At 51.3% G+C, this 13,064-nt stretch overlaps 1 protein-coding gene across 3 annotated transcripts in view; it reads left to right on the forward strand.

Annotated features, from left to right (window-relative positions):
• Window positions 1–13,064, forward strand: part of PPM1B (protein phosphatase, Mg2+/Mn2+ dependent 1B) — a 146,265-nt gene that overhangs the window by 34,247 nt on the left and 98,954 nt on the right. For all 3 annotated transcript variants that reach the window (XM_030195800.1, XM_030195799.1, XM_030195801.1), the window contains exon 2: window positions 5,940–6,799. In XM_030195800.1, the coding sequence (XP_030051660.1) occupies window positions 5,954–6,799 (846 nt within the window). In that variant the 5' untranslated portion in view covers window positions 5,940–5,953. The remainder of the gene's footprint in view (window positions 1–5,939; window positions 6,800–13,064) is intronic.

Consider the following 13,064-nt stretch of genomic DNA (forward strand, 5'->3'; position numbering starts at 1 on the left):
GCAGGTGTCTGACACTGCATTGCATTCTCGATCCCCTCCAGGTGTTGATGCCCAGGGGATGGCTACAAATGTTATTTCTTCCCACGAGCGTTGGGAGGACGCTAAACGTAGACGGGTAAATCCCCGTCTGAAAGTGGCGCACCTCCCCCCCCCCCCGTGTTCAGACTATGGGGAGTCTGAGGGATCTGGCAGGCCCTCATGGACGGATGATCCAGATGAGGGTGCCTTGCCTGTTTGCCACTTGATTCGGATGATCTCAATGCGGTTTGGATTTTCCACAGCGATGAGCTGCCTGCTTTCATTACTGACTCCTTGCAGGCCCTCTCGATTGATGATCCTGCAGGGGGCGATGCCTCCTTTGTTAATCTTAGGATGGCAAGTACTAAGAAGCCTACTCGGGCCATTCCTGTGCATGACTCCATCCAGGAGTTTATTTCAACTCAATGGTCTGACCCCGGTGGGCCTTTGAAAAGTGGCCAGGGCTATGGGTCAGCTTTACCCTCTGAGTGAGGAGCAGTTGGCCCCTTTTGGGGTGCCTAAAGTGGACGCGTTGGTCACGGCGGTGACTAAAAAAGACCACTCTCCCAGTAGAGGGAGGGGTCGCTTTGAAAGACATGCAGGACCGGCGGCTTGCATCCGCGCTGAAGCGGTCCTTTGAAATATCGGGCCTTGCCTTAAGGGTATCTATTTGCAGTTCTTATGCAGCCCGGGCCTGTCTTTCTTGGTTACAACAGGCGGTGGAACAGCCCGCCGATGGTGAGGGGTCCCTCTCTGAGGTTGCCCCGCGGATGGAGTCGGCCCTGTCATTTTTGGCTGACGCCCTTTATGATCTGGTCAGAGCTTCGGCTAAGCAGGTGTCTGTGGCAGTTTCTGCCTGCCGCCTTCTTTGGCTGTGGCATTGGGCGGCTGACATGGTCTCTAAGCAAAGGCTTTCGGGGCCTCCTATTATTTGGAGAGGAATTGGAGAAGATTGTGAAAGACCTGGGAGACTCTAAGCCCCAGCGGTTACCTGAGGATAGGCCGAGGCCTTCTTCCAAGGGTCCTGTTTCCCTCCTTTTCCAGACCTCGCTTCCGTGAAGCTCGCAGGTATTGCCTGGGGCGCTCTGCTGGGTTTTCTCAACATGCCCGTTTTCAGCAGAGGAACTCCTTTCGCTCGGACAACCACTCCGCAGCAGCCGGGCCTCGGCCAGGAGTTCAGGGGCGTCCTTCACAATGATGGGACGCCGGTCCACTCCTCAATTCCTGCAGTAGGAGGGCATCTTTCCCTCTTTCTCGAGGAATGGACCAAGATTACCTCGGATCAGTGGGTCCTGCACCTGATCAGAGAAGGTTACCGATTGGAATTCGATGCCCCGGTGAGAGACGTGTTTGTGGAGTCCCGATGCTGCACTGCCATCAAACGGGCGGCGGTAGAGGAGACCTTGCAAGTCTTGCTGCACCTCGGAGCGGTGATCCCGATGCCTCCCGCCGAACGCGGCTGCGGCCGCTATTCCATTTATTTTGTGGTGCCCCGAAAGGCGGGTCTTTCAGACCGATCCTTGATGTACGAAGAGTCAGCGAGGCCCTAAGAGTGCGACACTTTTGCATGGAAACCCTGCGCTCCATCATTGCAGTGGTACAGCCAGGAGAGTTTCTCACGTCTCTGGACCTAAAAGAAGCGTATTTGCACATTCCTATTTGGCCCCCGCATCAGCGATTTTCTCCGGTTTGCGGTGATGGGCCCAACATTTCCAGTTTCGGGCCTTGCCTTTCGGCCTAGCCACAGCTCCCTGTACCTTTTCCAAGGTCATGGTGGTGGCAGCTGCCTGTCTCAGGCGAGAGGTATCAGAGTTCACCCTTATCTCGACTACTGGCTCATCAGAAGTGTCATAGCCAGAGTGGTTACAGTCCTGCAGACTCTAGGCTGGGTAGTCAATATACCCAAAAGTCACCTGACCCCCTCTCAGTCTCTCGAGTATTTGGGGGTCCGGTTTGACAAGGCCTTGGGGTTTGTTTTCCTCCCCGACCAAAGGCGGTGCAAACTTCAGAATCAGGTCCGTCTGCTCCTGCGGATGCCTCACCCTCGAGCTTGGGACTTTGTCCAGCTGCTGGGGTCGATGATGGCCACCTTGGAGGTGGTTCCTTGGGCGAGAGCGCATATGAGGCCTCTGCAGATTGCCCTGCTTCAACAATGGTCTCCGATGTCCCAGGAATATTAATGTGGCTCCCTGCGGCCCGGCTCAGTATGGAGTGCTGGGTCTCCGACAGGATGCTGCGCCAGGGAATGCCGCTTGCGCTTCCTTCTTGGTGCCTGGTGATAACTGATGCCAACCTTTTGGGCTGGGGAGCGCATTGCCAGGGAAGATATGCTTAGGGTCAGTGGACAACCATGGAAGCGGGTTGATCCGTCAATCGCTTGGAACTGAGAGTGATATTCCAAGCTCTTATGGCCTTCCAAAAGACTCTGAAGGGGCTTGTGGTCTGGGTCCTGTCAAACAACATGACAGCGGTGGCCTACATAAATCGTCAGGGCAGCACTCAGTGCAGGGCCCTGGCCGCGGAGGCCACTCAGATTTGCCACTGGACCGAGCTCCACCTGCAGCTTCTGTCAGCAGCTCACATAGGTCAGAGCAACGTGCAAGCCGATTTTCTGAGCAGGCATCAAATCGACCCGGCGGAATGGGAACTGGCAGAAGTTTTCTTCAGATTTGTGCCAAATGGGGGACTCCCGGAATGGATGTAATGGTGTCAAGTGCAAATGCCAAAGTACCTCGCTTTTTCAGCAGAAGGAGAGATCCTCACTCGGCGGGGTTGGATGCACTGGCTCAACGGTGGCCCTCGGGCCTCCTGTTTGTGTTCCCTCCTTGGCCCTTGATAGGGCGAGTCCTCCTTCAGATTTGACTACACCGGGGACTGGTGATTATTATCGCTCCGGACTGGCCAAGGCATCTGTGGTATGCGAATCTCTGTCGGATGATGATGGAGGCTCCATTTCATTTGCCTCTGGTGCCGAACCTGTTGGTTCAAGGTCCGGTGTCTATGCAGGATCCTTGCCGATTTGGTTTTACAGCCTGGCTCTTGAGAGGGCGCAATTGAGAGACAAGGGCTACTCTAACAAGGTCATTTCCACTCTCTTGCATGCCCGTAAGCGGTCCACCTCCGCAGCTTATGTTCGGATCTGGTGCAAGTTTGAGGCATGGTGTGTTTCAGAGGCAATCACACCCACGCGGGCTACAGGATGGCTTACAAAAAGGTCTGTCGTACAATTCCCTATGGGTTCAAGTGGCAGCATTGGCATGCTTTCGAGGGAAAGTCTCGGGCTTATCCCTTGCTGCTCATCCAGACATTGCCTGATTTCTCAGAGGAGTGATGCGGCTTCGCCCGCCTTTGCGGTCACCATGTCCGGCCTGGAACCTGGGGCTGGTGTTGAAGGCTCTCCAGCGTTCGCCTTTCGAGCCGCTTAAGCAAGCTTCGGAGAAGGATGTGACTCTCAAGACAGTCTTTTTGGTGGCCATGACATTGGCTAGACGTGTGTCTGAGCTTCAGGCGCTGTCCTGTCGGGACCCTTTTCTACAATTCTTGGAGTCTGGAGTAACGGTACGTACAGTGCCCTCCTTCCTAAGGTGGTTTGTGTTCCGCCTGAACCAGCCCATTTTTCTTCTTTCCTTTTCTAGGGAAGGTTTTCTGGATTCCTTTGGGCAATTACATCTTTTGGATGTCCGCAGGGCTCTGTTGCAGTATCTACAGATGTCAAATGACTTCAGGACCTCCGATCACCTTTTTGTATTGTCAGGTCCTCGACACGGGCGTCCGACATCTAAGGTCACTGTCAGGTTCTCAGGTTCAAAACACGCAGGCAGGGACTCTGGAGCAATCGTGAGCCCTTGGGCTGCTAATGAGCGGCAGCAGCAGGCAAAACCCACCAACCAACACTGGGCTAGCACGCCGGCGAAGGCAAGGACTGCAGACGCAGACAGGCGAGCCGGAGCACACGGACTGGAACGCACTGGACTGGAACGAGGCTTCACCTACACTTGGCCGCCGTTCTTCAGCGGTTGAGCCCCTGGGTGCAGGCAGCGGGCAGGACTTGGAGGAGAACTGGTACTGGAACTAGGAGGCTGACCACCTGGAAACTCACCCTAGAAGGAACACTAAACAAGCTTGGCCAAAACAGGGTTCAGGATAGGATTCAGGATTCCCAAACAGACCGGACTGGAAGGAAACTGAAAGCAAGCAGGGCAGACACAAGCAGGAGGGGAACTTAAACTGAAGACAGCCAGCCACGAATGGAGGAAGTATAGATACTATACAGGAAGAAGGATTTCTAGACAAGCTTGACTAACCAGGGTAGGGTAGAAGCCCAAGGTGAACAGGGAACCAGGATACAGAAGTGCCCACAGGCACCCAGACAAAAGCAAGACTGAAGTGCAAACTGCACTGGGGAATCAGGTTCTCAGACAGAAGGGAAAGGAAGCCAGAAGCAGACGGTTCAGAAGTGCCCACAGGCACCTAGGCAAAAGCAGAGCTGCAGTGCTAACTGCACAAGGAGTTCAGGGTTCTCAGACAGGAAGGAAAGGGAACCAACAGAACTGGATTCCAGAAAGGAATCAGGAGACAAACAGGGAATACCTACTAGGAACATAAACTATAAAGCAAGGCTAAGCAAGACAACGCAGAAGTGCAAACTGCACCAACACTAACCTGGACCTTTTGGCTTTTGCAAAGCCCTGAATGGAAGAACACCACTTCCTTATCAAGGCCCTGACTGATGATGTCACAACTACTGGACACAGGAAGCATACTGAAGCACAGAGAGGCTTAACACACACAGGTGCAGTATAGTGGAGTAATTAGAGCCACGCTGGAAGCAGCCAGCACACAGACAGAGCTGACTCAGGAAGAACAGACAGAAGCCAGCTAAGAAGCTGACCACCAGAAATAAGGTAAGTTTGAGAGGGGTCACGACCACAATCGTAACAGTCACTATAGCCCGTTGGCTCAAAGAAGTCATTTTTTTTCTGCGTATCTGCTTTCAGGGCGGTCTCCGCCTGAAGCGTTTAGGGCGCATTCCACAAGAGCAATTTCCTCCTCATGGGCTGAAACGGGAGCGCTCTCTCTTCAAGAGATCTGAAGTGTGGCTACTTAGGCTTCTCAGCTCTCATTTGTCCGGCATTACAGGCTGGATGTTGCAACGAAGCAGGACGCGCATTTTGGAGCGCAGGTGCTTGCTCGCGGAGTGGCCTGTTCCCACCCTAAGTGGGGAGTGCTTTTGTACATCCCATCAGTTAATGGATTCATCTGCTACTGATGACAAGGAAGGGAAAATTAGATTCTTAACTTGGTAATTTTCTTTCCTTTAGTCATAGCCGATGAATCCATTATCCCTCCCTGGCTGACTTTGTTGTTGTTCGTTCAGTTCTTTCATGCAGATATATATCTCATCAGGAGAAGTTGGAAACCAGTTTTCAGAATTTCTGTGTACTGTTTTATTACAGGAGGTTGAGATCGTCCCTCCTTTGTGTCATTATTGCTCCTGTTCTGGGGCGTTGTTCGCTGTGAGGTAAGTTTATGTTATTCTATCTTTATGATTCACTCTGCTTTGGAAATTTCAAATACTGAAGGCAGTTGGGGCTAGCCGTCCAAGGGTCACTGTGGTTTTTCAGTGTTCTCTATCTCCACCTGCTGGTAGGCGGATACAACCCATCAGTAAATGGATTCATCTGCTGTGACTAAAGGAAAGAAAATTACCAAGGTAAGAGCCTAATTTTCCCTTGTACACCACAGGCTGGTGGCATATTGATAAATTATAAGTTTACTTGGTTATTAGGATGTCTGAGCCTGTTGCTATGTAGCATTAATCTATTTATCCATGACGTATTGCAATGAATTGTTTATAAAATTTTCACAACAGATAGTGAAAGGCTTAACTTTTTTTTTTTTCCTCCCTCCCCCTCTTTCAGGTTGGATATTGAACATGGGTGCATTTCTGGATAAACCAAAAACTGAGAAACACAATGCTCACGGGGCAGGGAATAATTTGCGTTATGGCCTCAGCAGTATGCAAGGATGGAGAGTGGAAATGGAAGATGCTCATACAGCTGTTGTAGGAATTCCTCATGGTCTGGAAGACTGGTCGTTTTTTGCTGTTTATGATGGTCATGCAGGCTCTAGGGTAGCAAATTATTGCTCGTCACACCTACTAGAACACATCACTGACAATGAAGATTTTAGGGCAACAGAAAAACCTGGGTCTGCTCTTGAGCCAACAGTAGAAAATGTGAAGAGTGGAATCCGAACGGGCTTTTTAAAAATTGATGAGTACATGCGTAACTTTTCAGATCTCAGAAATGGTATGGACAGGAGTGGCTCTACTGCAGTGGCAGTTATGATTTCACCTACTCACATTTACTTTATCAACTGTGGTGATTCACGTGCTCTTCTTTATAGGAATGGACAAGTCTGTTTTTCCACCCAGGATCATAAACCTTGCAACCCAAGAGAGAAGGAGCGTATTCAGAACGCAGGAGGAAGTGTAATGATACAGCGTGTTAATGGTTCATTAGCAGTTTCTAGGGCTTTGGGAGACTATGATTATAAATGTGTTGATGGCAAAGGCCCTACTGAACAACTTGTGTCTCCAGAACCTGAGGTTTATGAAATTTTAAGAGCAGAAGAAGACGAATTCATTGTCCTGGCTTGTGATGGAATCTGGGATGTAATGACAAATGAGGAGCTCAGTGAATTTGTAAAGTCTAGGCTTGAAGTAATGGATGATTTGGAAAAAGTATGCAACTGGGTGGTAGATACTTGTTTACATAAGGTAAGTAATATTTTTTTTTCCCTTCTAGCAAGTTTTTTCTTGGAGTCTGGCAGGCAAGGAATGTGCTCCTCCCTTTCTTTTTCTCCAGAACTGGTCAGTACCCCTCCCCCCCCCCCCCCCCCCCCAATATATTTCAGATACCATGATGCTGGAATGCCTACAAAGACTTTGTCAGTGATTAATGGTTTGAATATAAAAGAACAACCTTGGCAACACTTATAATTAACACAGATCGAAATGGCTATTAAAAATCTGATAGCTATTCCCTTCTTTAATTTAGAGTGCAGTTGACTCCCAAAGAAAGAGATGTTCTTTTTAATGCTTTGCTGTAGTAAAGAAAAAAAAAAGTGGCCTTACCCTACGCCCTTAAGGGGGTCTTTCCATGCACTAAAGCAATTTTTTTTTTTTTTTTTTTTTTTTACTGTAGTAGTAATGGCCATGCACGAATGTCCTCAGCACACATCCATTAAAATACATTACCATGTGAGCACTTATCTCCACCCATTTTGTGTAGTAGATGTTGAAAGAAATAATCAAACTCTAATGTAGATGAGCTGATTTGTGCAGAAATGCCCACCCTGCCCCTCAACTAAAAAAAAATTTTTTTTAGTGTACACAGATTCAGGAATTACTGCAAGATGCCTGAGCCTATGCCACATACCACATTTTAAGCTGTGGTAGGAGCTTGCTTAGAGGTACTGCAGCATAGTAAAAGGATTCCATAATACCTCTTCCTTAGCATATGCAGCAGATGAATCCAGGAACTGGTGATTCCCCCCTCTTCCCCCCCCCCCCCCCCCCCGGATTGTAGATCCTGTGATTCCATGGAATTTTTTTTTTTTTTGAAAGGTTGTGTCCTGCCGGTGGTATTGCAGGCTCGTTCCACGAGGTTGCTATCTACCTCTTGGAAGGAACGGGTGTGCTTTCACTATTCAGATGTTGCCTTTGCCTTTTGAAAGCACACCCATTCTGCCCAAGAGGTAGATAGCAACCTCGTGGAACGAGCCTGCAGTGCTACCGGCAGGATGCAACCTTTCAAAAAAATTCCATGGAAATACAGGATCTTCAGTCTGAGGAAAAACAAAATCACCAGTTCCTGGATTCATCTATTGCTACTAAAGGAAAGAAAATTATCAGCAGGTAAGGCATAATTTTACCATTTCAGAACAGACAATTTTCCAGGCTAGGTGTTTAATGTTAATGGGACCTACAGAACTGCACAGTAACAATGGAGTATCTTGTAATAACTGTCTCTCCCCCCCCCCCCCCCCCCACACTTTCATATGCGTTAGTCTATTTTAGAAGCAGCAGGAGATAAGCTTTTTAAGATTAGTGCATACATGCTTTCTTTTAAATCTAACAGCAAAAACTACCATTCCTTGTCATCAAGCAGATGAAGCCATTACGTATGCGTTACCGTATTTTTCGGACTATAAGACGCACCGGACCATAAGACGCACCTAGGTTTTAGAGGAGGGAAATAGGAAAAAAAAAATTTTCCTTTTTCCCTCCTCTAAAACCTAGGTGCTCCGGTGCGTCTTGTCCGAGTTTTGGACCGCCGTCCCGTACTTACACGATTCCATGTTCCCTGGTGGTCTAGTGACGTCAGGGCAGGAAAGAGCCCCCTCTTTCCTGCCCATCGCGCTGCTCTCCGTGCTCCTCACTGCTTTCTGACGGTCTCGGCGATATTCAAAATGGCCGCCGAGATTCTCGGCGGCCATTTTGAATCTCGCCGAGACCGTCAGAAAGCACTGAGGAGCACGGAGAGCAGCGCGATGGGCAGGAAAGAGGGGGCTCTTTCCTGCCCTGACGTCACTAGACCACCAGGGAACATGGAATCGTGTAAGTACGGGACGGCGGTCCAAAAACACTACCTTCGGACTATGACGCACCCCCCATTTTCCTCCCAAATTTTGGGGGAAAAAAGTGCGTCTTATAGTCCGAAAAATACGGTATGTCCATCAACCAGCAGGGGAGATAGAGAGCACTCAAACTTTCACAGTGCCCTCTTGGCCAGCTAGCTCCACTTCCTCTTCAGTATTCTCTATCTCCCTTAGCAGGGTGGCTGCAGCTTGTTCGAGGTCCAGAAAAATCTGCCGGGAGGTGGTTCCTGGCTTGCCAGTTGTTAACCGGGGTGTTGGAGGCTATAGCAGCTTCACTTTAAAGGCACATAGGTTAGCCCTTTCCCTGCCTTACCCATACCTCTGTGGATGTGGACATATTGCCTTGCTTTCCCTGTCCTTACCCACCAACAGTGGATGCAGGCATATAGGTTCGCCCTTTCCCTGCCTTTTCCACTCATCTGAGCCTCCGGAGTCTTCAATACCTCTGCTTTCCTCACAGCTTAAAAAAAAAAAAAAGTCGCGTCGCGTTTTTAAACGCAGAGACACTGGAACAGAGGTTTTTGACCTGATTTTCAGCAGGATCGTAGTTGTACACTAGATCCTTTGAGGTAAGAGTGTTTTCCAACTCCTCCGGGGTGGGCCCGCGATCGGGGCGATTTTGGCGCGAAACCACCATTTTGGATTTTACCGTCGTTTTTCGGCGATGGCTGCGGACAATGTAAAGCGCTGTTCCACTTGTGGCAAGCGCAAATCAGCAGCAGGGCTCTGTAAATCGTGCTGTATTGGCGTAGGAGCCGGCCCGAGCATGGCGAGCGATGTTTCTTCCCGCTCTGAGCTGGCAGCGGGCGCCATTTTGCTTACACCGCATGGCGTGGCCTCCGTGGACACGGAGAGACCTGAGCCGGGTGGGGCACCTCGAGATGAGGTTATTTCAGGAGTGGCTAGCACCGGACAGGATTTGGGTGCCCAGGGTGAGATTTTCTCCCCGGATTTTGTGCTTTTGCTACATAAAGCATACATGATGAAAAGAGCCCTCCCTCAAGGGTCGCCTGAGGCTCCTCTGATTGCCCCCCTGATGGATTCTGGCCTGGGACTGCCCAGTGAGGCTTTTTTCCCGGATGCTTGGCCTAAAGATAAGCGCAGAAGGGTTAATTCCCCTTCAGATTGTGGTGCACCTTTTTCCCCCCCGTGGTCGGGGTGTGAGGATTCGGAGAACTCTGAAAGACGTTCTTGGTCTGAGGAACCAGAGTCAGGTGCGGATTTACCACAGGATCTGGATGATCCCTCCGCGGTGAGGATTTTCCACCGTGATGAACTGCCAGCGCTTATTTCAGATACCCTGCAGGCCCTCTCGATTGAAGATCCTGACAGTGGCATGGCCTCCTCGGGTAATCCCAGGATGGCTAGTACCAAGAAAGCTGCTCGGGCCTTCCCTTTGCATGACTCCATCCTAGAGCTTGTTTCGGCTCAGTGGGCTGACCCTGAGGGACCTTTGAGAGTTTCCAGGGCTATGGGGCAGTTATACCCTCTGCGTGAGGGACATATGGCTCGTTTTCAAATGCCTACAGTGGATGCCCTAGTCACTGCGGTGACAAAGAGAACTACCCTCCCTGTTGAAGGAGGTGTTGCCCTGAAGGACGTTCAAGACCGTAGGCTGGAAACAGCGTTGAAACGGTCCTTTGAAATTGCAGGTCTCACTGTTTGGGCGTCTGCATGCAGCTGTTATGCTGTGAGAGCCTGCCTAGCTTGGCTGCAACAGGCAGTGGCTCAGCCCGGAGATGGAGCGGAGCCCTTCTTCGATGTGGCTCCGCGGATGGAGGTGGCCTTGTCCTTTCTGGCTGATGCCCTTTATGACCTTGTCAGAGCTTCGGCTAAACAAATGGCAGTAGCAGTGGCGGCTCGCCGTCGTCTGTGCTACGACACTGGGCAGCGGACATGGCCTCTAAGCAAAGGTTGGTGAAGTTGCCTTTTCAAGGACTTCTCCTATTTGGTGAGGAGTTAGAGAAGATTGTGAAAGGCCTGGGTGATCCAAAACCCCAGCGCTTGCCCGAAGATAGGCAGAGGCCTTCCTCTAAGGGCCAGGCGGTCCACTCCTCATACAGACCTCGCTTCCGTGAAGCTAGAAGGTACCACCCGGGGCGTTCTGCTGGGTTCACTTCACGTGCCCGTGGTCAGCAGAGGAACTCCTTTTGCTCGGACAAGCGTTCCGCAGCCGGTGGCTCAAGACCAGGAGTTCAGGGGCGACCCTCTCAATGATGGTGCACCGGCCCTCTCCTCGATGCCTGTCATCGGAGGACGGCTTTCCCTCTTTGTCGAGGAGTGGGCCAAGATTTCCTCAGATCAGTGGGTTCTGGACCTGATCAGAGATGGATACAGAATAGAATTCAACGCCCCAGTAAGAGACGTGTTTGTGGAGTCCCGATGCGGTTCTGCCGTCAAACGGGCGGCGGTGGAGGAGACTTTACAAGGTCTGATTAAGTTAGGGGCAATGACCCCGGTGCCTCCCGCCGAGCAAGGCTGCGGCCGATACTCCATCTACTTTGTGGTGCCGCGAAAAGGTGGGTCCTTTCGCCCTATTCTGGACTTAAAAGAAGTGAACAAGTCCCTGAGAGTGCGGCATTTCCACATGGAATCCCTGCGCTCCGTCATTGCGGCGGTTCAGCCAGGAGAGTTTCTCACGTCTCTAGACCGGAAAGAAGCTTACTTGCACATACCGATTTGGCCCCCACACCAGAAGTTTCTGAGGTTTGCGGTGTTGGGAAAACATTTCCAGTTCAGGGCCTTGCCTTTTGGCCTCGCCACAGCTCCCCGAACCTTTTCGAAGGTAATGGTGGTAGTAGCTGCTTTTCTCAGGCGAGAAGGTATCAGGGTTCACCCGTACCTAGACGACTGGCTCATCAGAGCAGACTCTGCAACAGAGAGCTTACAAGCTACAGCCAGAGTGGTCTCAGTACTGCAATCTCTAGGCTGGGTCGTCAATATGGCCAAAAGTCACCTGTCCCCTTCACAATCTCTAGAGTTTTTGGGGGCCAGGTTCGACACAGTCTCGGGCTATGTGTTCCTACCCAAGCTAAGGCGGTGCAAGCTTCAGAATCGGGTCCGTCTGCTCCTGAGGATGCCCCGCCCGCGAGCTTGGGACATTGTCCAGCTGCTGGGATCGATGACAGCCACGATGGAAGTGGTACCCTGGGCGAGAGCGCACCTGAGACCTCTACAGTATTCCCTACTCCGGAGATGGTCTCCTATTTCTCAGGATTACCAATGCAGACTTACTTGGCTCCCTGCGGCCCGTCTCAGCATGGAGTGGTGGCTCTCGGGCAGCATGCTGCGGCGAGGAATGCCGCTGACGCTCCCCGTTTGGTGCCTAGTGGTAACAGATGCCAGCCTGAAGGGCTGGGGCGCACACTGCAAGGGGAAGCATGCCCAGGGTCTATGGACACCCGAGGAGTCGGAGTGGTCCATCAACCGCCTAGAGTTGAAAGCGGTGTTTCAGGCGCTTCTGGCCTTTCAAATGACCCTGGAAGGATTGGCTGTCAGAGTGATGTCGGACAACACGACAACGGTGGCCTATATAAATTGACAAGGCGGAACAAGGTGCAGAGCACTAGCCGCGCAGGCCGAACTGATTTGCCACTGGGCCGAGCTGCATCTTCAGTGTCTGTCTGCAGCTCATATTGCAGGTCAGAGCAATGTGCAGGCATCAGATCGATCCAGCAGAATGGAATCTGGCAGACGAAGTATTCCTGCAGATCTGTGCCAAATGGGGCAAGCCCGTGATGGATCTAATGGCGACAAGTGCCAATACCAAAGTCCCGTGCTTCTTCAGCAGACGGAGAGATCCTCACTCAGCGGGGTTGGATGCTTTGGCTCAACCCTGGCCTCCGGGTCTACTTTATGTGTTTCCCCCATGGCCCTTGATAGGGCGCCTGCTCTTGCGGATTCAGCTGCACCCAGGAGAAGTGGTCCTCATCGCCCCGGATTGGCCAAGGAGACCTTGGTATGCAGACCTCCGACAGATGCTCCTGGAGGCTCCTCTGCCGTTACCTCTGGTACCAAACCTGTTGACTCAGGGACCGGTAGCCATGGAGGACGCCGGCCGCTTTGGTCTTACGGCATGGCTATTGAAAGGGCGCAATTGAGGGATAAAGGTTATTCCAATAAAGTTATTTCCACTCTCCTGCAAGCCCGCAAGCGGTCCACTTCCGTGGCTTATGCCAGGATTTGGTGCCTGTTTGAGTCTTGGTGTGCTTCCAGAGCCATTGTTCCAGTGCGGGCTCCTGTCTCGCCAATTCTGGACTTTTTGCAGGAAGGTGTACAAAAAGGCTTGGCCTATAATTCCCTGCGGGTGCAGGTGGCAGCGTTGGCCTCCCTTCGTGGTAAGGTGGAAGGCGTGTCTTTGGCTGCTCACCCAGATGTGGCAC

The sequence above is a fragment of the Microcaecilia unicolor genome, chromosome 3 (genome assembly GCF_901765095.1).
Source record: "Microcaecilia unicolor chromosome 3, aMicUni1.1, whole genome shotgun sequence".
Taxonomy (NCBI): domain Eukaryota; kingdom Metazoa; phylum Chordata; class Amphibia; order Gymnophiona; family Siphonopidae; genus Microcaecilia; species Microcaecilia unicolor.